Genomic DNA, 26,990 nt, shown 5'->3' with positions numbered 1-26,990 from the left:
CCTAGGATGTCTGCTTGGAGAGTTGCTAGCTTACAACTCACCTCCACTACCCAGTGAGGGCTTAGGGGATGGATTAGAGGCCAAGCCTTTGAGCTGCTGGGTTCATTAGGCCCAGGAGCCTGGGGGCTGAGAGAAGGGCAGTTCTCGGCCACCATGCTCAGGATGGCCATTCTTTTTTTTTTTTTTTTTAAGATTTTATTTATTTGATTTGTCAGAGAGAGTGAGAGAGCAAGACAGAGAAAGAGCAAGCACAAGCAGGAGGAGTGGCAGGCAGAGCTCCCTGCTGAGCAAGGAGCCCGATGCGGGACTTGATCCCAGGACCCATGACCTGAGCCAAAGGCAGACACTTAACCAACTGCCACTGAGCCCCTCAGGCGTTCCAGGACGGCAATTCTGCAACTCACAGAGATGTTAGAGCCCAAGGGCCCTTGGAGGTCATCTGGGCTGGTGGGTTTGAAAATTCTATTTTTGGCAGCTGAACTTTTTCTTCAAAAGAAACCTCAACATATAAAACAGATAAGGGCAGTGTTGCTCAGGTTGAACAGAGTGGCATCCTGGGACTCCTGGAGCCCCTCGTGCCCTCCCACCAAGGTAACAAGCGGAATGTGTCCAGGCCAGGCTCCTGATGAAGAGGGGTAGCAGAAACTGATGGAGACCGTGGCTATTGGGGTAGAAGCACACATACACCCTGCCTGAGGGGCTTCTCAGCAGAAACATAGGCCCAGAGCTTCCAGGGCTTTCTCTTCTACCCAGGCAAGGGATCAGCCCAGATTTTTCTATAAAATCTTCCAGTTTTCAAATGTTACCAGTTACACTTGTTTTGTTTGTTTTTTTAAGCAGTGCAGACCACTGAAGCCTGTGTGTGATCCTTAAGTCACAGTACTCCCCACTGCTAGTCCAGTCTCCTTTGCTTATTGGCCAAAAAACAGTCTTCAAGAGTGGCTACTCCCAAAGCACATCGGTGGTGGCACTAGAGTGAGGACAAAGCAGCTCCCGGGGCAGCTCTCTTGGCCTTCAAGGCCCTGTGTGGCCTCTCACGGTGGCCATTCTGGCCTGTCCCCCATTTGTCATCCATGCTCCAGCTGTGGTCCACCTGCCCCACCATGCCTGTGCAGGACGCCTTAGTCCCTTTAGCTGCTTCTAAAGGAGAAGAGAGGCTTCTAATGGAAACCTTGGACCCAAGCAAGGGTGGCTCCATTCTAGGGCATCACCCTGCCACACTGTGGCTTTCCCCCACTCCTGGCCTGGAGGCATCAACAAGACTCAGTCAGGCGCAGCCTCACCACAGCTTAGGCAAATGGGGCTGCTCGTGACTAGATTTTTTTTTTTCCTCCCCTCCCCTCCACAGCCTGACCATTTTGTGCAGGACCCTGCAGTGCTGCGGGAGAAGGCAGAAGCCAGGCGGATGGCCTTCCTCACCAGGAAGGGGTGAGCATTTTAAAGAGCTGTGTCTGGTGGGAGGGGACCCATCTGGGGAAGGCTCAGCCAACCACGTAGGAAGCCCACACATAAACCCCAAGTGCGTTACATGTGTTAATTTAACCCTCAGGACAGCCCTATGAAGTAGCCACTTTATCATCATCCTCATTTTACAGAGGAAGAAATAGGCCCATCCCCGTCCCCAAGCTCTCCTCTCCTCGTTGTGGGCTGTGGTCAGAACAGGTGATTCTTCCTGCAGCTAGGCCACGGACCCATCTGGAGGCAGGGCTCAGAGAAGAGAGTTCCCCAGACACAGGACTGGCCAGAGCCCCCCAGAGCCCTGCCCTTGCTGGGCTCCATTTCTTCTCCCACTGGAAGTGGGGACAGGGGTGTCCTGGGCCCGAGCCATGTGTCCTCTCCCCAGGACCTCTGAGAAAGGCAGTGGGCTCTTCCCATCCCCTGGGGTGGCTTGTTCCTCCCTCAGATACCGGCACGACAGCTCGACGGTAGTGGCCGGCAGCCCCCGGGGCCACGGGCAGAGCCGTGAGACAACCCAGGAACGCAGGAAGAAGGAAGCCAACAAGGCGACGCGAGCCAACCACAACCGGAGAACCATGGCTGACCGCAAAAGAAGCAAAGGCATGATTCCATCCTGAGGCCGCCCTGTCAGGGCCAGCCGGGAGGCAGCAGCACCAGACCTGCCAGGCTGAGTTACCATAGCCTTGGGTCTCCTCACCAGTTGGCCTCCTGCCAGGGCCCCAAGTTCAACTCCACCCCTCAACAGCCTCAGCTTCGCAGCCCCTGAGAAGGCCGCCTCGTCGTCCACCAGCCAGCCGTGAGCGCCTTCTTGCAGAACACACAGTGCCTTATCCCACAGTGGAGGAACCCCTGGGGCCAGCGAGCAGGCAAAAGGGATGGGGACGGAGCCCCAAGGCAAGCCCCACAAACCTCATGCAGCAAGACACCACTTCTCTTGGTGGTTTCCTTCCTGGACGGCAGGAAACCTGTAAATTCCAAAACAAAAACAGAAAAGGCCTGCAAATAAAGTTTTTGACCCTTTCAAGCAATGATCCATGATGTGCCCCTGGCCTGCTCCCCCTGTACCCCATTCTTCAGTGACAGCCACCATCGGGAGAGCAAGAGAGCAGGATGATCACCTGCTCTGCTCATCAGCCCTGCGTGCTTGCCTCTCATTTTAACCCCTCCTGATGTTGCCCTGCTTTGCTGTGTGGCCCTGAGCACATTACTCCCTCCTCTGAACCTCTAGTCCCTGCTTGTAGAAGGAAGAGATGAGGTTGTGAGGCCCTCTGGTCCTTTCCGTGTTCTCGTTCAGTCCCTACAACCTCTACCCTAGGAGGTAGGGAGTATTTCCGGCCCTGTGGTGTAGGTGAGCCACTGAGAGCTGGAGGTGCCTGCCCCGGCTACAGGCAGGAAGTGGGAGAACAAGGATTTGACCCTCAGTCGGACCCCTGGCCTTTATAGCATCCTAGACGGCGGGGTCATTGCCATCTCACAGCGGACCTGAGGACACTTGTCCCGTAGCAGAGCCAGTACCAGAGCTCGGCGCCTGCTGGTTGTGTGTACCCTCCATCAGATCCTGCAGAGTCAAGGAGTCGGAGACCAGAAGACACCAGTGAGGATGTCCCTACCAAGCCCCGTTGAAGGACTTGGGTCCAGTTCCTCAAAACCTCCTCCTGGGCATGGCCGATTGGTTCACCGTGTGGCAGCAGCTGCCAGGCAGCCTGATTCCTGGGCCCCCGAGAATGTTGCTGATCAACAGAGGATCGGCCGCGGGGTGTTTGCTGGCCTGATCCTGCCCAGCCTGGCCTGGAGGCCATCCGCGGGATCCAGGGCCCCTGCCCAGCTGGACCTTGACAAATCACCCTAGATGCTTGTGTAATTTATTTGCATGTGGTTAGGATGAGCGTCTGGAGCAGCGAGGCAGACAGGCCCTTGACGAATTGGTTTTGTTAGGTCAGCCACACAAGCGAAAATCAATAGCAATTCCTCTGAGTCACGCCAGTTCTCTTGGTGCATTTGAGATGCAGAGCAGATAGGAGAGTGGTGTCTTCTCCTCGAGCTGCTGAATTAGCTGAGATCGGGCTCGGGGTCAGCCACTCTGGCAGGCAGCAGGAAGACTCTGCTTCCTCCTCGAGGCATTTGCCAGGAACCGTACAGGCGAGGGTCATTTCTTTTCTCTCTCCCTGAGCTCCTCAGACCCAGCTCTTGGCCCTGGAGCAAGGTGAGGTGAGTTAGGGGAGCTCTGGCCTTTACCTACCTTACCTGTTACTGTTCACACAGCCCCTCTCACCTTCATTCTGTCATACATGCCTCCTGACCGCTGGGAGCAGTGTTCAGGCCTCACCTTGGCATTCTGGTTTAAAGGATTGGAGAAGACAGCGATTTTTCAAACTTTCCAGAATGTACTGCCAGGTCAAACTTGATCTCCCTTGAGGAACTATGTTCTTCCTCATTTCAGATCTTGAGGGCACCCCTTCAGGGATGTTTGCAAACACCTCACTCAGGAGTCATCCAGAGCAGTGCTTTACCTTCACCTCTCAGGGCCTCAGTTTTCCCATCTGCGAAGTGGGTACGTTGGGCCAGGTGAATGGTTTCCACCTGGTGCCAATCCAATCCTCTGAGGAGGCCCCAAGGTTTAAGATGGGCAATGGCAGAAATGTTACAAGTGAAGTGGGTGGGAGCCCTGAACCCTGCTCACTTGATCACTGGGCCCCGCCACCCCACCACTGCTCCTAAGCAGGAATTTCTAAGTGCCTTCTCTGCACCCTATTAGAGAACACGACTATCACAGGCATTTCCCGGGAAGCTTTTATGACCCAGTACCTCCAAGAGGACTTAGGACTTTGAATGTCATTGTTTCTAGCTCACGAGTGGCAATGGTAGCAGACGGGTCTGTCTGAACAGTGCTACCGTGCTTCTGTGAGGTGGGGAGGGCAGGGCAGAGCCTGTCATGGATAAAAGGGACCCGGGAGCCCAGGGAGGCAAGTTAGCAGCAGAGCCTGGACGCAGGTCCTTTCTTAGCTCCAGGTGCACTCTGGAAAAGTAAGCAATTAGCAGGAAACTGCCTGTCCCTGTCACACCGGGAGCTTGGGCTAAATAATGCAGGGAGGGAGACCAACAAAACCACAAACAAAAGTCCACCCACCAAAAATGCAGGGGGTGGTTGTGGAGCCCCCTTCTTTAAAATGATGTCAATGAACACTTGGTAGCAATGTGAGAAACGAAATATTGAAGAATCAGTTTGTTGTTCTTGTTGTTTTTTAAGAGAATAAATTGGATGGTAATGCTCCATGACTGTGAAAATATTTTTGAAAAATTTGCGTACAGACCAAGTCTGGAAAGGAATGTGCATAAACGAAAATGACAGTAAGACCATGATATTTGTAATGAGAATTAAAGGCGCTTACCGAGTACTTCCATGGCCAGAGTTTCTGCTGGGTTCTTGGGTTATCTTGTCTAACTCTCACCAGGTAGGTACAGATGAGAAAACCAAGGTCAGAGAGGGTAGGTGACCTGTCCGAGGTCACACATATACCACATGACCAAGGAGGGCTTCAGTCCCAGGATTGTCTCCTAAAGCCCACGCTCTTAACCCCTACACCACATGCCATTCCTTTTTTTTCCCCCACATCCGCATCCTTGTCACTACTGTTCTTAACAAAGAAAGAAGAAAATATAAGCCCAATAGCTATAGGACAGGAGGATGGGAAATCCCAGTTCATCAGACCAGGTTGATGGGACCCCACTTGTATGTATTGCACGAGTGGGGTATCGTCCCACAGATCTCAGATGCCCTGTTTTATTTCACTTTTTTTTCAGATTCGTTTGTCCTTTCCTCTGTGTGTCCAGTCTGCCATGAAGCCCACTGAATGATTCTTCATTTTTATGTCCAGTTCCTGTCCAGGGGAAGCAGAGAAAAGGCTGGGGGTAGAGCTCTCAGCTGAGATGGGGACCGCAGAGCCTGAGGAGCACAGAGGCCTGGGAGGGGGCCAAAGGGTCCAGGGTGAATATGGAAGAAGGGTGGGAAAGAGGATGGGAGTCCCAGAATTAGGACCACAGGCCAGGCCATGGCCCAGACATTTGTCCCGAACAGCAGCTCCCAGTATTTACTGCCTGCCCTCAGGGCTTGGGGCATGGACGGTCAGCCTGGTTGGGAGGACTAAGGGAGGAGACGCTAAATGCATCCACTCAGCGCACGTTTACCAAGATCTACTAGGTGCCAGGCACTGCGGTCAGGCATGTGTGAGAAAGATTGTCTCCCCTCCGCCCTCATGGAGTTCACAATCCAAGGTGGGACGTGGATATTAAGACATTTTGGCAAAGTGATTTAGTCATGGTTGTACTAAGCCCTAATAAACGAATGGAGAAATGAGCAGGCAAAGTGAACAGAAAGAAGCCAAGAGCAAAGAGACTTTCCAGAAGCAGAGGGTAGTGGGGCACTTGGGTGGCTCAGTCGGTTATGCGTCTGCCTTCAGCTCAGGTCATGATCCCAGGGTCCTGGGATCGAGCCCCGAATTGGGCTCTCTGCTCAGCGGGGAGACTGCTTCTCCCTCTCCCTCTGCTCCCCCCAACCCACTACCTCTCGCTCTCTGTCTCTCTCTCTCTCTCTCAAATAAATAAATAACATCTTAAAAAAAAAGAAGCAGAGGGTAGTGGTCGCAGTGTCAGGCAGCAGCTGGGAGGTCAACCTAGCTAAGTCAGTGGGGCTCCCTGGGGCTCTGCCCCACCTTGCCAGGAAGTGATGGGGAGATGTGGAAAGAATGGAAGGTGAGGAAGAGAAGGCAGGAGAGTGGGGCCCCCCTTCTGAGGAAGTTGGCATCAGAGAGGAGGAAGAGGGAGCTGAGAGGTGAGGAGGGAATCCAGACCATGTTGATGGGATGCCTAGAAGGAGCAGGTGAGGCACCAGGGCTCTAGAAGATCCACTTGGGGGAAGACTAGACCCCAGGAGGAGCTCCCCAGGTCAGCCTGATGTGCGGTCCTAGCTAACTAGATCTCTTGAGTGCTGGGGCAGGAGGAAGGGACCTTGACTATGGCCAGAGGCTGGTGTTGCAATTCTGCAGCCAGAAGCAAGGTAACCAATGCCCCGGGGGGTGGGGGTGGGGTGGGGTGGTATGTGTGTCTTAAAATGAGAATCAAATTCCGACTTCACACTGGAAATTCTCTCCCGACAATCGATAATCATCAAGAGAATTTTACGTAGCTGGCAGACCTCGGAGAGCCTTACAGGGCATTTTGTCCAGAGTTTCTCAACCTATTTAAAGCCCCAACCCTCCCCCTAATCTCAGACCCTGGGATTTCAGCTATCCCCACTTCCCCTGGGAGTGGGGGAGGTTTGCCCTGCCTAAGAATTCGCTGGGCTTCCATGGCGCTCTCCCAGCCATGGAGGTTATATCATTGAGCTTTACTCGCTGTGGTCTGAATTACAAGAACAACAGGCACTTAATTTTAGTTTCCCAACTATGAAATTATGACACTAAATATGCTTTCTCTGGCTGCATGAGCCCACCCTCAGCACTCTGACAGATCCCTTAAGTGCTCTGCCATCCCAAGGGGGTAATTATGGTTTTCTTCTTCTTAAAGTGGTTTTCACGAAAGAGCCAGGCTGAAAGGGGGCCCCCTTCAGTGGGATGAGGGCCAACCATGCCTGTCCATTTAGGATTTTACGTGTAGAGCTTACATGCAGGCTCCAGCCCCCATCTCCTATCCTGTGGTCTAGCCTGCTTACTCTATGTTCTTTCATGTGCACATTTGCAGGCCTCAAGATCCCATCCTTTTTATTGTTATTTTGTTCATAAAGGGTGGTGAAAAGAGCACTGGACTGAGGGTCAGGAGCCTAGGGTCTAGGCCCTTAGATTTCAACAAGCTGTGTGACTTTGGGTCCATTCCTTGGCCTCTCTGGGCCTCAATTTCTTCTTCTAGGAAATGGAGATGATCATTCTCTCACCTCTCTTGCCTCATGGGCATGGGTAATTGTGAGGGTCAGCTGAGATCATACTGGGTGGGGACAGAGGGCACTCTGAAATTGGTGAATCTTGTTCAAAGGGGAGAGAAGAAAACTGATGGGAGTTTTCTGGCCACTGCATTTGGGGCAGTTTCCACTTCTCTCTGTTAATCACCCTGCCAGAAACTTCTTTGCACAAATCACCCATTTCCAACAGGCACATTTCCAATGGAATGCTGGGGTCCCAGGGCCAGGAAAAGTTTGAGAGCTGCCTCTGTCTGGGTTTTTGCTGACAGTTCTCTCCAGAAGGACAAAATCAGGGAATGGCCTGAACTCCAAAGCTTTTGGCTCCGCGAGCAAGTTCTGTCATGAAGCAGCCTCCCCTCAAGGCCCCTGCCTCTAGGGGAGCCTGGGAGCTGTCACACGGGGACCCCTCTGGCTGGTGAGACAGTTGCCCCTTTCCTATGACAGGCCGACCAGATGCCACATGACAGATGCAATGGGCAGATCGCAGCCCCGGGTCCAGCTGGACTGTATCACGTCAGCAGGGCAACATCCCGCTCCGTGACCCGCCACAGGGGTGTGTGCGGCCTGTCACAGCTGGAAAATCAGACCCCCCCCCCCCCCCATTCAGGAGAGGTCTACACAGAAAGGCATTGGCCCCTCCCCCAGAGTATTAACACAAGAGTAACATGCAATGGCCGTGCCAGACTTTTTCCTTGGGGATCAGGGTCCTCTGAAGGGCCAGCAGCTTATTTGGCTTTTGCCATTTAGAGCAGGGGCTGAGCTCTGGGGTTAGAACCAAGCTGGCCTCAGCCACTCTCCAGCTCTGTGACTCTGAGCGAGGTTCTCTGAGCCACATTTGTCTCCACATTGAGATGTTGGCAGGATGGCTGGCATAAGGTGTGCAGTGCTGGCCCACTGTGAGGCAGGCTAGTGAACTCACAGGGCCCTGCTCAGTGGGACCCAGGAGAAGGGTGGCGGGTGCCTCCCACCAATGCCCCAGGCAGATTTCTGTGCACCCCACTTCTCAGCCTCTCAGCATGGCTGCTGTGACTCCCGTACAGCAGTCCTCCCGGAAACCTCTGGGCTCAGGATGATCTGGACACACAAGAGGAGGCAAGAGAAGAAGATTGGCACAATCCAGCCTGGTAAGCGTGTGATGGGTGCCCTGGGAGCAGAGGAGGTAGCCTGCTTAGCTTTGTGGGGCAGCAAATTACCTCACTGAATCCTTGAAACAAAGCCAGGTGGTAGGTGTGATTATATAAGCCTCATTTCGAGGTTCAGCCCCTTGCTCATGGCTGAGCAGTGGCCGCGTCAAGATTCAAGCCCAGGCTTACCAGCCTCCAAAGTCCGTATTTTCAGCCTCTTGGCTTTCCTGTCTCCCTATAGCTTGACACTTACTCCATGTGTGGTTGGCTCAGCATGGAAAAGAGGACCTATCACCTCCTTTGTTCTAAACACCATACTTCTATTAATACAACTTATAATCAAATCATTCCATTGACAGAGATGAGAGTGGGAAGTTGGGCAGGATATATTTTCCCAAATCTCCACTTTGCCATAGTTTCCCCTGTCTGCTAACGGAAGGAAGGGCTACCCTTCAAACTACCGTTTGAAGGAGGTGTTTCATTAGGGAAGATTGGCGAGGAGATAAGACATCACACAGACTTGCAGCCCCAGGGCAGGAAGCAGCCTCTCTGTTGGAGGCCTGTACAGGAGGGAGGCAGAAGTGTGCTCAGACATCTGGAAAGGAGGAAGATAGACGAAAGCGGAGAGGACTCCATTAACATGGTTAAAGGTGTAGGGAAGAGATAAGGGCCGCCGGAGGAATGCACGAGTCGGCTGGAGTTCAAAACAGTGTTAGAGACACTGAAAACGAGATTATCACGGGACACACGGGAGCACGAGAAAGTGATCAGACCTTAGAGGGAAAGAAAGGATGTCAGGAACACGGTTTCAAAACAGCTGGGACAAGGGGTGGGGCACTTGGATGATTCAGCTGTACAGTCATCCCCAAAGCTCTCAGCCCACATTTTGTGGATCGAATATGCCAATTAGGCACTGTTCCCTGAAGACTGTGCAGGGAGCCCCCCCTTAATGTACTCATGGTAGCAACATAACAAAACCACCACTAGTAGGCGGGTGCTAAGAACATTATAAGCATTATTTCACATAGCTTCCCAACCACCCTGTGAGGGATTGCTCTCATTATCCCATTTTCCACAGGAGGAAACTGAGGCTCAAGGAGAGGATGCAACCTGCCCAAGGTCACCTGGCCAGAGAGTAGCAGAGCTAGAATTCAAACCCAGGCATGTGCTATTTCCATAATCCATACCTAGACACAAGACGGGAGAGCAAAGGGACCCACAGCAAGGACCATATTTGGGAGGTTTGTAAAGTGAGATTTGAGGTAGCTTGGATCTTAAATGGCAGGTTAAGGAATTTGAACTTGATCTTACCAGTAGTGGGGAGCCACTGAAGGTGTTTGAGCAAGGGAGTTGATCTGGCAGTCTTATGAGGGTGCAGTGGAGAATAAGTGTCCAGAGCAGCCGAGGAAGTTTTCTGTGCAGGAGTTTTGAAGGGAGAATAGGCCGGGAGCAGCTTGAAGGCGGTCAGTACCCCTGTACTGAGACTGTCGGCTAAGTGGCTCCCAGCTGACACTTTCTCTACATTCCATCACTGCCTTGTCCTTGATGCCGGCTGGAATCTGCCCTTGGCTTTCAATCTGTGTATAAATCCAAGCGTATCAGGCCAAGGCCCCAGCGAAGAGAGAGAAATGATTTTTACACAGCACAGAGCTGTGGTTATGAGCACAGCCTCGGGAGCCAACTGTCCTGTATTTGAACTTCTGCTCTACTTTCCCTAGCTGTGTTACCCTGGGCAAGATACTTAACCTCTCTGAACCTCACTTTCCACCTGTAAAATGGGGTAGAGAGCGGTGCCCACCTCGGGTTGAGGATCTAGTGACATAGGATATGGTTAATGGTACGAGGACCAGGCCTGGCCCTGGGTGTGCGTGTGTGTGTGTGTATGTGTGTGATCCTCTGCAGGGACTAGCCCCTGCCCCTTTAACAATGTTTGTCCTTCGTTCACACTGAAGCAATTACCATAACCTCCATTTTGCCTGCCAAATTTGTATTCCCTCCAACTTTGCACTTTGCTCAGACATTTTAAATTCATTGATTTTTGTCCTTTCCTCACAAGACTTCAAATTCATATGTAGGACAGTCCTTGTTCCTTGTTATTGGACGAGCAGCCTGAGTTACGGGATGGAATCCATTTCTGTTTAATAACTTACATTGCTTCCCCCCTGTTATTATAAAAGCGGTAACAGGCTTCTCAGTGTGGTTCACATCAGTAAGCAAAAAGAAAGAACATTTCCACCATCCGGAAATAATTGCCGTTAGGATTTTAGCTCTTATCCTTCCAACATTATTTTAGAAAAAGGAATATACATAGGCATGTTCTTTTTTTCTCTTTTTTCTTTTTTACATATGCCTTTTCCACGAAAATGGGATCATACTACACATGCTGTTATCCCTGTTTTTTCGGCTAGTTGGACATTGTGGACATGTTTCCCTTTCTCATCTGCATCTGCTTTAATGGGTTAGTAGTAGTCTCTCATGATACTATACGTCAGTCAACCTGTGCCTTAGTTGTGCATGTTGGTTGTTTCTCATTATTTGCTATTAAACTGCAGTGAACAACCTCCTGGCTAAATATTTGTCCACCTCCATGATTATTTTCTCAGGGTAAATTCTCAGAATTGCTGAGTCAAGTTTTTTGACTGTCCAATCGGCCCTTCCCGCCAGCCAGATTTGAGAAGGATCATTTCCTGCATCTTTGCTCACTCCAGGTATTATAGTTTTTTAAAATCTTCACGAGTTTAATAAGTAAAAGGATATCTAGCTATTTTTATTTTGCAAATCTGTTCTTGCAGAACCTCAAGGAGTAGATGCAGGTATAAAATAGATGAGAGGGTGGGGAGATGGGCAAAATGGGTGAAGAGGAGTGGGAGATACAGGCTTCCAGTTATGAAATGAGTAAGTCATGGGAATAAAGGGCACAGGGTAAGGAATATAGTCAATGGTATTATAATAGCATTGTATGGTGACAGATGGTAGCTACACTCGTGGTGCGCGTAGCGTAACATATAAACTTGTCAAATCACTGTGTCGTACACGTGAAACTAATGTAACGCTGTGTGCCAGCTACAAATAAAAAAATTAATTAAAAATAATTAAATGGGGGCGCCTGGGTGGCTCAGTCGGTTAGGCGTCTGCCTTCGGCTCAGGTCATGATCCCGGGGTCCTGGGATCAAGCCCTGCATTGGGCTCCCTGCTCGGCAGGAAGCCTGCTTCTCCCTCTCCTGCTCCCCCTGCTTATGCTCTCCCTCTCTCTGTCAAATAAATAAATAAGATCTTTTAAAAAAAATTAAATGGACGTGAGAAATAAACCTCCTGCACACTAACCCCCAGCCCAGAGTCTGCTTCCTGGGGAACCCAGCCTGTGATAGGCAGTATCCTTTTGTCTACTGGGGAAAAGCCTAGAATGTTCCAAGGGCTGGGCCTTTCTTCTTTGAGCTGACAGGCCAACTTGGACTCCGCCCAGAGCTGAAAAGTTTTGAACCTTGGCAGGCAGCCCTAGAGTACAGCCTGGATAGCCCCTGGCTGGGTTAATTAAGCAGTCATCTGGGTGAGGATTTACTGCACGGTAATCCTTACTCTCCTTGACACCCCTCCAAGATGACATCTCCAGAAATAACAAGAATCATAGCTGCCATTGTGCAATATCATGGTGAGTATTTTACAGATGAGGATACTGGCTCAGGGACAGTAAGTAACTTGTCTAAATTCACATAGCCAGTGAGTGGTGGGGCTTGAATTCTAACCCAGGACTGTCCATTCTAAAATCAGTGCTCTTTACACCTCACTAGAGCTATTCAGTGGGAATAATAAAACGACCTCTTGGATAATTGTTCAAATAAAATGACACATAAACTGCAAAGCACTTAGTACAATGCCTGGCTCATGGTAACTGGTTGATAAATGTAAGCTATTCATCAGAAACCCTCCGGAGGCTTACCTTTCTTTTTAGAATGGAATCCAAACTCTTAGCATGACCTACAAGAGCACACAGTATCTGACCCTATCTATTACTGCCTCACTTCCTTCAGTTCCATGAATAAACCAAACCCATACCCACCTCAGGGCCTTTGCTCTCACTGTTCTTATTTCTTGAAATACCTTTCCTCTTGATCTTTACCTGGCTGAGATTTCCATTCAAATTTCAGCTCAAATGCCATCTCCATAGAGAAATGTTCCTTGACTCCCTACCTGAGCATCTCACACTGCTCCTTAAACCTGAGTCACCCCCTATATGTTACCCAGTTTTATTTTATTCATAGCCGTTAACGTGAGCTGAAGTTTTTATTTAATTTCTTGTTTACCATCTGTCTCCCCTACTAGAATGCAAGCTGCAAGAGGGTAGGGATCTTCCTTGGTCTCCACTGTGTGTCCAGGGTCTAGAACAGGGCCAGGCAGAGTAGGCACTCAATAAAGATGTATTGGCTGACTGACGGACGGACTGAATGACTGAATAGTTTCTACCAGTTTGGAGAGATTTTTTTTTTTTTTAAGATTTTATTTATTTATTTGAGAGAGAGAATGAGAGAGAGAGCGCAGGAGAGGGGGGGAGGGTCAGAGGGAGAAGCAGACTCCCTGCCGAGCAGGGAGCCCGATGCGGGACTCGATCCAGGGACTCCAGGATCATGACCTGAGCTGAAGGCAGTCGCTTAACCAACTGAGCCACCCAGGCGCCCCTGGAGAGATTTTTGAAAACAAGAGAGAAGCTAGGAGAATAGGACATTCTCTCAAATACACTTAGCCAAGAGAGTGGTCCTGCTTGCTCACAGCAGAGCTATACTGGATGCCAACTTCTCAGAAGAGGATTTCAGAGGCCTTCAGTAACTTGCTTGATGAGGTTTCCAAGCATTTAGCTTTTCCTGACACCATTGCAAGAGGAGCAGATGGGGAGTCCTTGGGGCTTTCTAACCGTAAAGACCGTCCCAGCTCTTGACTCCAGGAAATACCTCAGGCTGAGCTTGGGAAGGAAACTTTTTCCAGTAATAAACAGCTTCTTGGTGCCAGTCTGAGGAGGGTGCTAATCCTCATTTCCCCCACCTGTGAGGCACACCCACCCAGGGAGCTCTGGGGAGGCCCAGCTCCCAGTTACCAGTGCCACGCAAGGACGAATCCTCATTGGAAGCTCAGGAAGGGGAACCCTGGGCCTCCAAGCAGCTGGGCTCTAGGCCTGGAGCCAGAGCCGGGGACTCACATCTTGCATTTCTCTGTGTTCACACCCTCTCTGGGAGGCCCCCTTTTAATTTATTCCTCCCCCATTGTAAGAATAATACATGCTTGATGCAGAAAACGTAGACATCAGAGAGAAATACAACGGAAAATGACTCTCCCAGAGTTAACCACTATTAACAATTTGTTATGAGCATTTCCAATTTTTTTCTTATACATGTTTACCAAAAAAATGCATTGTGTTGTATATGAATTTGTGGCTTTTTTCACTTAGCTTTATATTTTGACTGTTTTGTATGAGCATTCTTCCTAACCATCTTTTACGTTCTTTTTTTTTTTTTCTTTAAAAGATTTATTTATGGAGCACCTGGGTGGCTCAGTCAGTTGAGTGTCTGCCTTCAGCTCAGGCGGGGAGCCTGCTTCCCCCTCTCCCACTCCCCCTGCTTGTGCGCACGCTCTCTCTCTTCAAATACATAAATAAAATCTTTGACAAAATAAAAGATTTATTTATTTTAGAGAGAGAGAATAAGTGTGCACACAAGCAGGGGGAGGGGGCAGAAGGAGAGGGAGAGAATCTCAAACAGGCTCCGACTCCCTGCTGAGTGCCGAGCCTGATGCAGGACTCCATCTCACCACCCTGAGATCATGACCTGAGCAGAAATCCGGAGTTGGCTGCTTCACCAACTAAGCCACCCAGGCGCCCCTTACTTGCTTTCTCTTTTAGAAAAATTTTTTTATTAGAATATCAATATCTGCTTGTTGTAAGAGAAAAAGGCAGTATCTGTTGCACAAGGTGGAAGTTCTTTGAAATTCCACCCCTCAGAGATAGTGGCCATGAAAAGTTTAGTGCATATCCCTCAGTATTCTGTGTGTACACATATCGATGTGTATCGATTTACATAAATGGGATAAAATTAAACACACAAATTTTGCAGCTTGATTTTTTTCCATTTCATCTTTCTTTACCCCTACACACCGAGTCACCACAGTCTTCTTAATGTCCACATAAATGTCTGTGCTAGAAATCTCTTTAGTCACTTCCTTATTGAAGGTCATTTTCTTCTTCTTCTTCTTCTTTTATTTTTATTTATTTTTTATTTGAGAGAGAGAGAGCATGAACGGGGGGGAGGGGGCAGAGGGAGTATCAGACTCCCCGCTGAGCAGGGAGCCTGATGTGGGGGCTTGATCCCAGGACCCTGAAAGTATAATGGTGGTTGCCAGGGGCTGGGGAAGGGGAGATTGGAGAGCTATTTAATAGGTACAGAGTTTGTTTTATAAGATGGGGATGGATAGTGGTGATGGCTGCACCCAGTATGATTATATTTAATACCACTGAAGTGTACATCTAAAAATGGTTAAGATGGTAAATTTTGTTATGTGTTTTTTGTTGTTTTGTTTTGCTTTGTTTTGAGAGAGAGCGAGTGAGCACAGGCACAAGGGGGGGCAGGGGAGGAGCAGAGAGGGAAAGAGAATCCCAAGCAGGTTCCATGCTGAGCACAGAGCCAGTTTGGGGGCTCAATCCCACCACCCTGAAATCATGACCCAAGCCAAAATCAAGTGTCGGACGCTTAACTGACTGAGCCACCCAGGCACCCCTGTTATGTGTTTTTTTTTTTTAAGACTTTATTTATTTGACACAGAGAGAAGGAGACAGTGCACACAAGGAGGTGGAGCAGGAGAAGCAGGCTCCCCACTGAGCAGGAGCCCAATGTGGGACTCAATCCCAGGACCCTGGGATCATGTCCTGAGCCGAAGGCAGTTGCTTAACCGACTGAGCGACCCAGGCGCCCCTATGTGTATTTTAATACATGCACAAAGAATTTCTGAAAGGAATAAACATTTAAAATAGATAATACCAAAGTATTCTGTAAAACCATTGTTCCAATGGCCATGTGTGGTACTTGCTCCTTTACAAAAAACTAATGTTGCTAATCTTTTTTTTAAACACGAGAAAACCAAATTATTTATTTATTTATTTATAAGTTTAATTTATTTAAGTAATCTCTACACCCAACATGGGTATCGAACTCACGACCACAAGATCGAGAGTTCCACACTCCTTCACCTGAGCCAGCCAGGTGCCCAGAGAAAACCATTTTAACAGTGTGCATACATACATAGGGGGAACACACACGGAGATGGAAATTCCCTTGCTAATCTTTTTCATCTTCATTGATCTGGTAGACAAAATAGTATCCATCTTGTTTATTAACGAAACTGGGCATCTTCTCATATTTGTAGTCACTTGTATTTCTTGTACTAATTGCCTATTTGTGTCATTAGCCTCAGCTTCCAAGTTATTCACCTTTTTTTATTGATTTGGAAGACTGCTTCATGTATTAGTGAGGTTGGTACTTTGCCATATTTGTTGGGTATTTTCTTCCAGTCAAAACAAGGTTTTAAATGACTGCGTATTTCACCCCAATATTAATTCCTATTTTGGATATCTTATTTTCATTTTTCCCATTATAAAAAACACCATGATGAACATCTCTTGTGGACAAGGAAAATTTGCCAGAAGTGGGATCTCTTGGGTCAAAGGTATGCACATTAAAGATTTTAATACATAGGTGCAAAATACCCTTCAGGAAAATGGTTCACACATGCTTCCTATAGTGCACGGGTCCCATATATCTTTTTATTTTTAATTTAAATTATTTTAATTCAATTAATTAACATGTAACGTATTATTGGTTTCAGAGGTACACGTCTGTGATTCATCAGTCTCATAGAATACCCAGTGCTCATTACATCACATGCCCTCCTTAATGTCCATGTATCTTTGATACAGAATGACATTTACAGTATCTCCTGTGGGAGGTCAAGCCTTATGTTTGCTACCACATGCCTAGTAGCACCTAGCACGTGCCTCACACACAGTGGCCACCCAAATGTTTGTTGAATCAATGACTGGACTATGTTCCTTGAACCCCTCTTCCTCACATTCCTGCTGCTCCATAGCCTGCCGGCAGAATCTTCTGGTTCTCCAGGTCCTTAAGCATCCCCCCGTGTTTCTGCCAGCAGTTATGTCCGTGTGCCAGGGTCTATGTTAACTGCATTTCCCAACTCCTTTAATACTTACAAAGAACCCACACAGAAGGTGCTCTCATTATCCCCATGTAACAGACCAGGAAACTGAAGCTCAGAGAGGTCAAGTGCCTTGCCCTTGGTTCACAAAGCTAGAACTGGTAGAGGGAGGATTCAAACCCACCAAGTAAGCACAATGATAAACCAAACTTATTAGAGAGAGGAACTCTGGCAGGATGGTCAGAGTTCTGGTCCAACTTTATCATCAGAAGATGGGCTGTGGCCCAGAGAGGTATGCCAACTTGTCCAAAGACACACAGCAAATTAAAGGCAGAATGGAGACGGGACCCTGGAGCAGGGTTTTTTCCCCAAGCTGAATCCAGGACTTCCCTATGGTTAAGCCAGTTAGCTCTCCTCTGTATGAAAAATGGAATTATTGGGGCTCCTGGCTGACTCAGTCAGTAGAACATGTGACTTTTTTAATCTTTAATTTTATTATTATTTTTGAAGATTTTATTTATTTGACAGAGAGAGACACAGCGAGAGAAGGAACACAAGCAGGGGGAGCGGGAGGAGAAGGGATCATGACCTGAGCCGAAGGCAGACGCTTAATGACTGAGCCACCCAGGCACCCTGTAAGCTTTATTTTTATTTAAGTAATCTCTACACCCAATGTGGGGCTCAAACTCAACCCTGAGATCAAGAACTGCATGTTTAGGGGCACCTGGGTGGCTCAGTTGTTAAGCGCCTGTCTTTGGCTTGGGTCATGATCCCAGGGTCCTGGGATCAAGCCCCACATTGGGCTCTCTGCTCAGCGGGAAGCCTGCTTCTCCCTCTCCCACTCCCCCTGCTTGTGTTCCCTCTCTCGCTGTCCGACAAATAAATAAAATCTCAAAAAAAAAAAAAAAGAATTGCATGTTCTACTGACTGAACCAGACAGGCACCCTAAAACACGCAACTCTTTTTTTTTTTTTTTTTAAGATTTTATTTATTTATTTGAGACAGAGAGCATGAGAGGGAGGAGGGTCAGAGGGAGAAGCAGACCCCCCGCTGAGCAGGGAGCCCGATGCGGGTCTCGATCCCGGAACTCCAGGATCATGACCTGAGCCGAAGGCAGTCGCCCAACCAACTGAGCCACCCAGGCGCCCCACGCAACTCTTTTTTAAGATATTATTTATTTGTCAGAGAGCAAGAGAGAGCGAGTGCATGAGCACAAGCAGGGGGAGCTGCAGGCAGAGGAAGAAGCAGGCTCCCTGCTGAGCAAGGAGCCCGACTTGGGACTTGATCCCAGGACCCTGGGACCACGACTGGAGCCGAAGGCAGACACGAAACTGACTGAACCACCCAGGCATCCCTGCAAGTAATTCTTGGTATCTCAGGACCCTGAGTTTAAGCCCCACCTTGGATGTAGAGCTTACGCTAGGGAAAAAAAAAAAAGACAGGAATTACTGATTTAGAAGCAAAAGCTGAAAGTAACACCTCCAATTATAGCTCATGTTTTATAAACCCGAGTTCTCTGGAAGTTAAAGGGGAACCCAAAATAATGGAATCTGCCCTTCAGAGTTTTGCAGAGGACTCTGAAGGGGTCTCAACCAACAAGTGAAGATCAGGTAGAGTTAACAAAGCACTAGATGCAGAAGCCATGTCTCAAGGACAGTTTACATTTATTTGCTGATGACTCTGACTAAACATAGTTCAAACACAGCAGAAGTTAAAGAGTCTGTCAGGTGAAGCCGCTTCTTGCCAACAGCTAAAGGTGGTCGATGAAGAGTAATCTGAGCATCATCTTCGGGCTGAGGCCCTGGTTTTGGGCAAACAGCTGGTGGGTGGACCTGGTCCTTTCCGGCATGGGTAGGGGTCTCTAAGGAACTACTCCTTATTCTCATACTTGTGCTTGATGTGTTTCCACAGCTTCTGCATTTTAAAGACAAGAACCACAAACTTTTAGCTTTGTATCTCGTATTTTGCAGCTACCCCCACTGTCCTGGTCTCTAAAACAAGCTTGAGAGAAACATCTACCATGTCTGGACAGCTGGGGTGGGCAAACTGGAAGCAACACTAGGTTTGATGCACATTCCTAACACTTGTAAACTACTTTGATTTTATCAATCGCTATGTAAAGGTAAACAGACTCAGAGGTAATACAATTTTGGATGATCTTTCTTCTACAGGAGACTGAGGTAATTACACAAATGTACACAATTATTAAGGAACAGAGCCTCGAAGAGGTCTTATATGTTCAACTTCCAGGTATTACTTAAGAGGTCCCAAATGCATGGCCCCAAATACTTCATATTGAATCATTTTTTAATTTCATTAAACCTATGATTTGGGTCAGGAACTAGTTGGATTCTCATTCCTTTTTTAAGATTTTATTTTTTTAAGGAATCTCTACACCCAACATGGGGCTTGAAATTACAACCCCGAGATTGGGGGCTGTGCACTCTACTGACTGAGCCAGCCAGATGCCCTGGATTCTCATTCCTAAAAGCACAGACTGGTAAGTTATGACAGCATACTTAAATGCTTTTCCCCAACATTGGGAACGGCCCGCAGAACTGCCTGCAGGAGATGGAACAGTGGCAACACTCTCATAGGGACAGACAGCTTCAAATTAAAAACACAAGTGAATGGTGTTAACAGGCCTATCTGCAGGAGACCTTCCCCGGTATGAGCCACAGTGTAATGATGAAAAGCGTGTACAGCAACTAGCAGTGTTGGCACACTAGGAGTCTAAAAGGTGTGGTTATGCCCTATCTTCCGCTTTCACTTTCTCCCGAGGAATGTTAACAAACGTTATTTTTTGAGTGCACCACCTACCAGCTACTGTGGCACCTTGCCTGCATCTCATATAATCCTCACAGCAATTGCCTACTGTAGTTACTATCAGCTCTACATCACAGATAAAAGTGAAGCTCAGAGAGGTTAAGAAACTCGCCCAACTAAACGCCACAGTTATCAAGTGACAAGGCCCCGTATCCCCATCCAGGGCTCTCTGATTTTATATTCCCAGCTCCTAACCATTATTACTACCACAATGCCTACGTGGGAAGCCTGGGAAAGCGAAGAGTGCTATCTGAAAAGACCAACCACAGTATCTAAGTTAGAGATGTCCTTTTCACGACCCTCACCCGCTCAAATCTGCCTTTGAAACCCTCAGAGAGGAGACTGTGGGTCCGGGTTCCAGCCCAGACTCGCCCGCCACTGACTTCCTGATGGTGTAGCCCCAGTAAGTCCTTTGCTCCCACTAGGCTTTAGGTTTTGCTCCTGCAAATGGACAAGTGGGTATGTGGGGTGTGAGACAGCAATACTTATAAGCCCCACAAAGCGGGATCATTTAATGTTTTGGGATTCACATTCGGCGGAGAGGACATACGGCTGTCGACCGACAGAAGACGCTCAGGGCTTTCCCCCCTCTTAGTAAAGGCAGACTGAGTCCCACTCCGCCTCCACTCTCACTGTCACCCCTCAGGCAGGCCCAAGGTCAGGGATGGCCCAGTCCCTCACCCCCTGGTTGATGTGTTCGTAGATCGCGTCCGCGCCTTGATCGAAAGCGCGCTCGAAGAACAAGGCTCCCACGGCGATGGTGAGGGCGAAGGTGGAAGTCCTGCGGAACAGCAGCGAATACAACCTCGCAGTAAACGTTGGGGCCGCCATGTTTCTCCGCTATCAAGCGCGCGCCTGCGCCGCAGCCGATCATGCGCTCCTAAAGCCCTCGGCGTGCAACACTTTATGGGATTTGTAGTTTTTCTGAATCTCAGTACTTATCTTTTTGAACGATAGAGGTAAGTGATGGCTTTGCGGGGAGGAAAAGTCTCATAGGATTTAGATCAGGACGGTCCAAATAGTGTGGTAAGATTTGTTACCCAATGTTTCTCCTCAATAATTTCTTGCTGAGTGAATATCCCGGACTACAACACCCAGAAGCCCTCGCGCTCCCTTTACCTCCCCCAACCCCCGCGCGGTCTCAGCTATGATTCCCAAAGGTTTCTGGGAAGGGCAGGCTGATACTCAAGGAAGGACTACGAATCCCAGCAAGCAGTTCGCGACACGAGAGCGCAGAAGGAGGAGGAGCTCGGAGCCGTCGGGCCCTGCGGAACCAGGTACTCTCTCTGGCGGGACGTCAAGGGGCTAGTCTTAGTCGTCTTCCCCCGAAGGGAAGACATGGGCTTTCCTTTCTAAGTCCTTTACCCCTTCTGTGGGCCGCACCAACTTAACGGAACGGGGAGTGAATTAAAGGGTGAGAGGGCCTGGGCGCCCAGGTCCCTGGCTCATCTCTGTCTGTCTCCTCTGTTAGCCCCAAGTCCAGGCCTAGAGTTGGAGCCTATGGCAAAGTTGGGCCCTGGGGCTTGAACCCCTTTACCCGGCGTCTGGGGAAGGGGCGGTTCTGCACATGCTTCCTGTTCCCGTCATCCCTGGGCTTCGCCCCCTGGAACCCTGACCTAGAAGGGGGGAGATCTGGGGACCGCTCATTCCTTCTTGGGGATAGAAATAGGGGCTTTGGTGTATTAGTGCCATTCAACTGATAGTTTCTTAGTGCCGCCTCTGGGAGTAGTGAACAGGTCCCCGCTGTCATGGAGCGCTCATTCAGTGTGTGGGCAGATCGGGAGGTGTGGTAACCAAAAACAAGTAATACTCTAAAAAGCAAAAGACAGGTTGGTTGAGGAGCGTCTGGCGGTGCTATTTTAACCAGGGTGCCTAGGGTGACACTTTAACCAGAGACCCGAACGAATGGAAGTCGGTCAAACAGGAAAAGGTTGGTGCGAAGGACTTGAGGCTGCAGCAGTCCTGGAGTGCTTGAGGGAAAGCGGTAGGGCGGACTGTGAAGAGGTGGGCTTGGGTCAGCTCGTATGTGGCCTTGTAACCCATAGTAAGGAATCTTTTTAATTGCTCTAGGAAGCCACTGAAGGGTTTTTAACTGGGATGTGACATGATCCAATTCACATTTTTTTTTTATTTTTTTAAGATTTTATTTATTTATTCATGAGAGACAGAGAGAGAGAAGCAGAGGGAGAAGTAGGCTCCCAAGGAGCAGGGAGCCTGATGTGGGACTCGATCCCAGGACCCTGGGATCATGACCTGAGCCGAAGGCAGACGCTTAACCATCTGAGCCACCCAGGCGCCCCGTCCAATTCACATTTTAATGTCATCATTCTGGCTGCTCTCTGGAGAACAGATGGAAGAGGGGAAGTTATTGTGTTGGGTCAGTTGAGACAGGACGGTAATTTAGATTAGGATATGGATTAGAGTAGTGATCAGATTTGCGATGTATTTTGGGAGGTAGGACAGACAGAACAAGCTGACAGATGCGTGTAGAGGGTGCCAGAAAAAAGAATGGAGGATGACATCTCTTAAGTTTTGACCTTAATTACTGACCTTAAGCTCTGTTTGGTCATGTTAGGTTTGAGCTGCCCCTTAGACATCAAGTGGAGATGCCCGGAGGCCAGTGGGGATTTGGATCTGGAGTTCAGAGGAGAGGTCTGGGCCAGAGAATAAGTCATTGGCGTAGGTACTGAAAACCTGGGATTAGAGGTCTGGATCTGACTTGGAAAAGCAGAAGGAACTCCTGATTGGGGACGGGGAAGAAAAGTGTGAAAAGCTCTAAGCTCTAAAACCATGATGAGTTAACCATAACTGCAGTTATTTTCTATTTGCAAAGAATCCTGATAGCTCCTTGGGACACAAAGTTGTGAAACTTCTAGGATAGAATACTTTTGTCTTGCTAACAATAAATCTGGCTGATGAAGTTCAGAGGAGGGAGGAATTAGTTTAAGTAGGATGGGTTAAGAAAGACCACAGGGAGTTAAGGTGTGGCTTATTTTATTTTGTTTTGTTTTTAGCTAATTTTAATTTTGGAGGAACAATTTGGAAATACTGAATTTTCTTTAAGCTGCTTACTTCAACTTAGAAATTATGCATATAAATCTAGAAAAATAAGAAAAATGACCTTCACTTTTCCTTTGATGTTAGAACTCAAGTTGAACTAACCTTAAATTCCTTTAAACAGTCAGCCCCATTTACAGCTTAATTACATTCCCTTACACATTTATTTTGCTTATAAGTTTAATATATTTTATTTTCTTCTTAAGTACTTCAGATACATAACCTAACAAGTATGATTTCCTAAGAATATTTAAACGCTACTAGAAAATCTAATAAATTAAACTTACAAACATAATGAATTTCAAGTTCTTGTAAACAGTTCAATACTTTTAAGAGACTTAGTTAAATTCTTTTATGTCACTGATTCTCAGTCTGGAAAGCTAAAAAAAAAAAAATAGAGATGCCATCTCTGACATGAAATTAGGATATGGGGGGCACCATTAGTAGCTTTCACAGCACTCCAGATGATTCTAACATGCAGCCAGTGTTCCTAATCATTGCTGACCTTTCAACTTGAAATGATAAATCTAGTATCAATTACTGACATATGTTTTATCAATTACCTAACTATATATATATTAAACATCTTTTTTTCTTAAAGATTTTATATATTTATTTGAGAGAGAGACAGAGAGCACAAGCAGGGAGGGGGCAAAGGGGGAGGGAAAGGGACAAACAGACTCCCCGCTGAGTGCAGAGCCCGCGGGCGCTCAATCCCAGGACCCTGATATCATGACCTGAGCGGAAGTCAGACACTTAACCAACTGAGCCACCCAGGTGTCCCCCTACCTATATATTAGAACTTCTGTATTTTTTTTTTTAAGTAAGCTCTACACCCAGTGTGGGGTGTGAACTCACGACCCCCAGATCAAGAGTCTCATGCTCTATGGACTGAGCCAGCCAGGCACCTCTAACTTCTGTATTAAGTAATCTCTTTTTTAAATTTTTATTTTATTATGTTATGTTAGTCACCATACAATACATTATTAGTTTTTGATGTAGTGATCCACGATTCATTGTTTTCATATAACACCCAGTGCTCCATGCAGTAATCTCTACAGTCAGCATGGGGCTGGAACTTACAACCCCAAGATCAAGAGTTGCACGCTCTACCAACTGAGCCAACCGGGCGCCCCCAATATATTTCTCAATTCCTAACTTCTGTATTTTAAATTGGAATCACAATGCTTATCTGTCATACTCAACATGTCAAATTCTTTTCAATGTTATACTTTTTTTTAAATTAAGATTTTGTTTATTTGACAGACAGAGACATAGCGAGAGAGGGAACACAAGAAGGGGGAGTGGGAGAGGGAGAAGCAGGCTCACCGCCGAGCAGGGAGCCCAATGCGGGGCTCAATCCCAGGACCCTGGGATCATGACCTGAGCCAAAGGCAGACGCTTAACGACTGAGCCACCCAGGCGCCCCGTCAATGTTATAGATACTTTTAAATAGTAAGTATATGCGGACTATTACTAAACTTAGGTCAGGAGCATCAGTAATTTTGATTTATTTTACTACCTCTATTTTCAATTCTAAACTTACCTGGAGCGTGACAGGATACTTAGCTAGTAAGAAAACAGCTTTATCCATTCTAATGAATTGTGTTTAGCATTCCAATCAAGTTGGGTTTACCATTTCAGTGAGCTGAGGTTATTTATAATCAGACCGGTTTCTGAGACAAGAATCCAGGGGTTGTGCCTCCCCAGAGTTACTGTCCCCAGCAGAGGCTGCCTATGGGATGCAGGGACTAGAGAGGTCGAGGAGCAGGAGAAGCTTGTTCCCCCAGCCTTTGTATTTTAAGGGGTACCTACTAGAGGGTACTAGATTCACTGATTAAAATGCAGATTTCTGGGCCCCGCTCCAGAACCGCTGAGTCTGAATTCCTGGAGATCTGACCCAGGAGACTTCATTTGTATTAAGATCCCCACCAGGAGCCATGGAAAATCTTGAGCAGGAGTCGTTCTAAGAGGGTCGATCTGATGCTGCCCCGGGTGGGGTGACTGAAGAGGCTGGTTCGGGTGCTGGGAAATGAGACCTGACTTGGGCAGAAGTGAGGGTGGTGACAAGACCAGCCTGGAGGCAGAAGAAGGGGGGAGACAGAGGCAGATCTGAGTCTAGGTTTCTGGTTCAGAAGCCTCCATCAGACTATTTTTACTTTTCCTGTTTGGAAACTCTGGCCTCCTGGGACCTGTAACTATCTGATGAGAAACTGTGTCTCCAGCCTGCAGCTCACTGGAGCCCAGATTCGGGTTTCACCAACCTGTGCTGAGCCAGGTCTGCTTAGAATCATGGTGTGTCCTATCGGCCTTCAGCCAGGGACTGGGGTAATGTCTGCCATAGATCTCTTTCAACACCAGCCCTGACTGGGTCCATCCAGGTGGACCGGGTCATTGGAACCATCCACAGCAGCCTCCTAAGGGAGAAGGAATATAGTACTTATCCTTGCTTGACAAATTGCCCACTTTTTTGAAGGGATTTTTTTGAGAAAATTAAGAACAATACACACTAAATGTAGAAACTTAGAAAAATACAAAGTGAGAAAAAATTTCTGGACATAATCCTATTATCGAGACATGGTCACAATAAATATTTTGTGTCTACTTGTGGGTGTGTGGTTGTGTGGGTGTGTTGGGGCAGGACGTTCTTTCTCCTTAAAAAAGTGGTATCATGTACAAACTGTTGTGATAAGCCATTTTTTTTTTATTTAGCAAAAAGGGAATAGTCTCCTTTGATTTGATTTTTTTTTCTTTTTTCCAAAGATTTAATTATTTGAGAGAGAGAGGGAGGGAGAGAGGAGCAGAGGGGCAGAGAGAGTCTCAAGCAGACTCCCTGCTGAGTGCGGAGCCCGACACAGAGTCAGTCCTATGACCCTGAGATCATGACCTGAGCTGAAACCAGGAGTTTGATACTCAACCGACTGAACCACCCAGGCGCCTCACCTTTGGCTTCATTTTTTTTTTTCTTTTTAAAGATTTTATTTATTTATTTGACAGAGAGAGACACAGCGAGAGAGGAAACACAAGCAGGGGAGTGGGAGAGGGAGAAGCAGGCTTCTGCCAAGCAGGGAGCCGGATGCGGGGCTTGAGCCCAGGACCCTGGGATCATGACCTGAGCCGAAAGCAGACGCTTAATGACTGAGCCACCCAGGCGCCCCATTTGGCTTCATTTTTAATGTCTATCTGGTAGTGCATTGAACAGATGTGGCTCATGCCCTACTCTTGAACCTTGCCAGCTGTGGGCTCCCTCTGTCCAGTTTTCTTTTAGGGTAAGATGAGGATAACGGGCTTTGTGAGTCATGTCATTGAGCCCCCACTCCTACCCTGTCGGGGAAACTAAGCAGCCTAACCTGCATGTAGTGAGCAATGTATATCTGTCAGCCGTTCTTACTGTTGGACATTTAGATTTCAGTTTTAGGACAAGCTGTGGTGCAGTGACCATCTTGGTACCTAGATCTTTGAGATCATTTCTGATCATTTCCTTGGAGGAATTCCTATTGGATGTGGCTGCCCCTCCTTGGTGCTCTCTGGCACACAGCTTATCACCTAGTATTGTTACTGGGGGCACATCAGCCAGCCATCCCAGCATATATTCAGTGCACCTTCTTGTGAGAGCAGGGCCTTTGTGTCATGAGTTGTGAACCCCATTCTGGCAGAGAGGAAGTGTCAGCAAATGTGTGGCTAGTAAATAAATGGCTGAAGGGAACCATAGAACTGGAAGATTATGCCTTTGTCTGGGGATTGGCTTCTTTGACTCAACTCAGGAGTATTTTGGGATATGGGGCACTTTGTACCTGGAGCCATCACATACTTTAAAGTGATTTAGTTTTTTCATTTGTTTATTTCACTGTATTCGTTACCTATTGCTGCATAACAGATTACCCCCAAAACTTAGCAACTTAACACAGCAAATATCTCATACATGTGAGGGTCAAGAATTTGGGAGCAGGGTGCAGCTGGCTGGCTCAGTGGAGCATATGACTCTTGACCTCAGAGTCGTGAATTCAAGCCCATGTTGGGTGTATAGCTTACTTAAAAAAAATATATATATATGTTTTAAAAAAAGAATTTGGGAGTAACTTAGCTAGGTAGTCCCAGCCCAGAGCTCCCACAAAGTGACAGTCAAGGTATCTGCTGGGGCTGCACTCATCTAAAGGCTGGACTGGGTAGGAGGGTCCACTTCTAAGCTTGCTCACACGGCTGTTAGCAGGAGGTCTTAGTTCTTTGCCACATGGGCCTCCCCACAGGGCTGCTCATGGTCTGGCACCTGGCTTTCCCCAGAGTAAGTGATCAGAGAAAGAGGCACAAGGACGGAAGGCATATTGTCTTATCACTTGATTTTAGAAGTGACATACCATCATGTCTCTTAGTATACGGGCCAGTCC

The 26,990-nt window shown here is 47.9% G+C and overlaps 3 protein-coding genes and 1 long non-coding RNA gene across 23 annotated transcripts in view; 3 read left to right on the top strand and 1 right to left on the bottom strand.

Moving 5' to 3' along the window:
- The window catches only part of ASCC2 (activating signal cointegrator 1 complex subunit 2), a 40,139-nt gene extending 35,408 nt beyond the window's left edge, over positions 1-4,731 (top strand). For all 15 annotated transcript variants that reach the window (XM_064578642.1, XM_064578640.1, XM_064578639.1 and 12 more), the window contains 2 exons: positions 1,349-1,428; positions 1,904-4,731. In XM_064578642.1, the coding sequence (XP_064434712.1) occupies positions 1,349-1,428; positions 1,904-2,075 (252 nt within the window). In that variant the 3' untranslated portion in view covers positions 2,076-4,731. The remainder of the gene's footprint in view (positions 1-1,348; positions 1,429-1,903) is intronic.
- A 1,848-nt stretch (positions 4,732-6,579) lies between these two features.
- LOC135362458 (uncharacterized) lies at positions 6,580-11,461 on the top strand. The gene is made up of 3 exons (XR_010407199.1): positions 6,580-8,532; positions 10,941-10,990; positions 11,136-11,461. It is a non-coding gene; the product is annotated as an uncharacterized LOC135362458 (long non-coding RNA).
- Positions 11,462-18,369: 6,908 nt separating this feature from the next.
- Positions 18,370-20,415, bottom strand: LOC123852932 (cytochrome b-c1 complex subunit 9). The gene is made up of 2 exons (XM_045887361.2): positions 20,230-20,415; positions 18,370-18,636 (listed from the first exon to the last, which is right to left on the bottom strand). The coding sequence occupies exons 1-2, from the start codon at positions 20,377-20,379 to the stop codon at positions 18,592-18,594; spliced, it is 195 nt and encodes a 64-aa protein (XP_045743317.1). The 5' UTR covers positions 20,380-20,415; the 3' UTR covers positions 18,370-18,591.
- Positions 20,416-20,534: 119 nt separating this feature from the next.
- Positions 20,535-26,990, top strand: part of ZMAT5 (zinc finger matrin-type 5) — a 28,404-nt gene continuing 21,948 nt past the window's right edge. For 4 of the 6 annotated variants that reach the window (XM_064578629.1, XM_064578626.1, XM_064578627.1 and 1 more), the window contains exon 1: positions 20,535-20,825. In XM_064578629.1, coding sequence (XP_064434699.1) covers positions 20,696-20,825 — 130 coding nt within the window. In that variant the 5' untranslated portion in view covers positions 20,535-20,695. The remainder of the gene's footprint in view (positions 20,826-26,990) is intronic. The other 2 variants (XM_045887356.3, XM_045887357.3) reach the window with 2 other exon arrangements.

The sequence above is a fragment of the Mirounga angustirostris genome, unplaced genomic scaffold (assembly GCF_029215605.1).
Source record: "Mirounga angustirostris isolate CCGP_5_RB_7025 unplaced genomic scaffold, mMirAng1.0.hap1 SCAF_14, whole genome shotgun sequence".
Taxonomy (NCBI): Eukaryota; Metazoa; Chordata; class Mammalia; order Carnivora; family Phocidae; genus Mirounga; species Mirounga angustirostris.
This window is presented reverse-complemented; position numbering and strand designations above follow the sequence as displayed.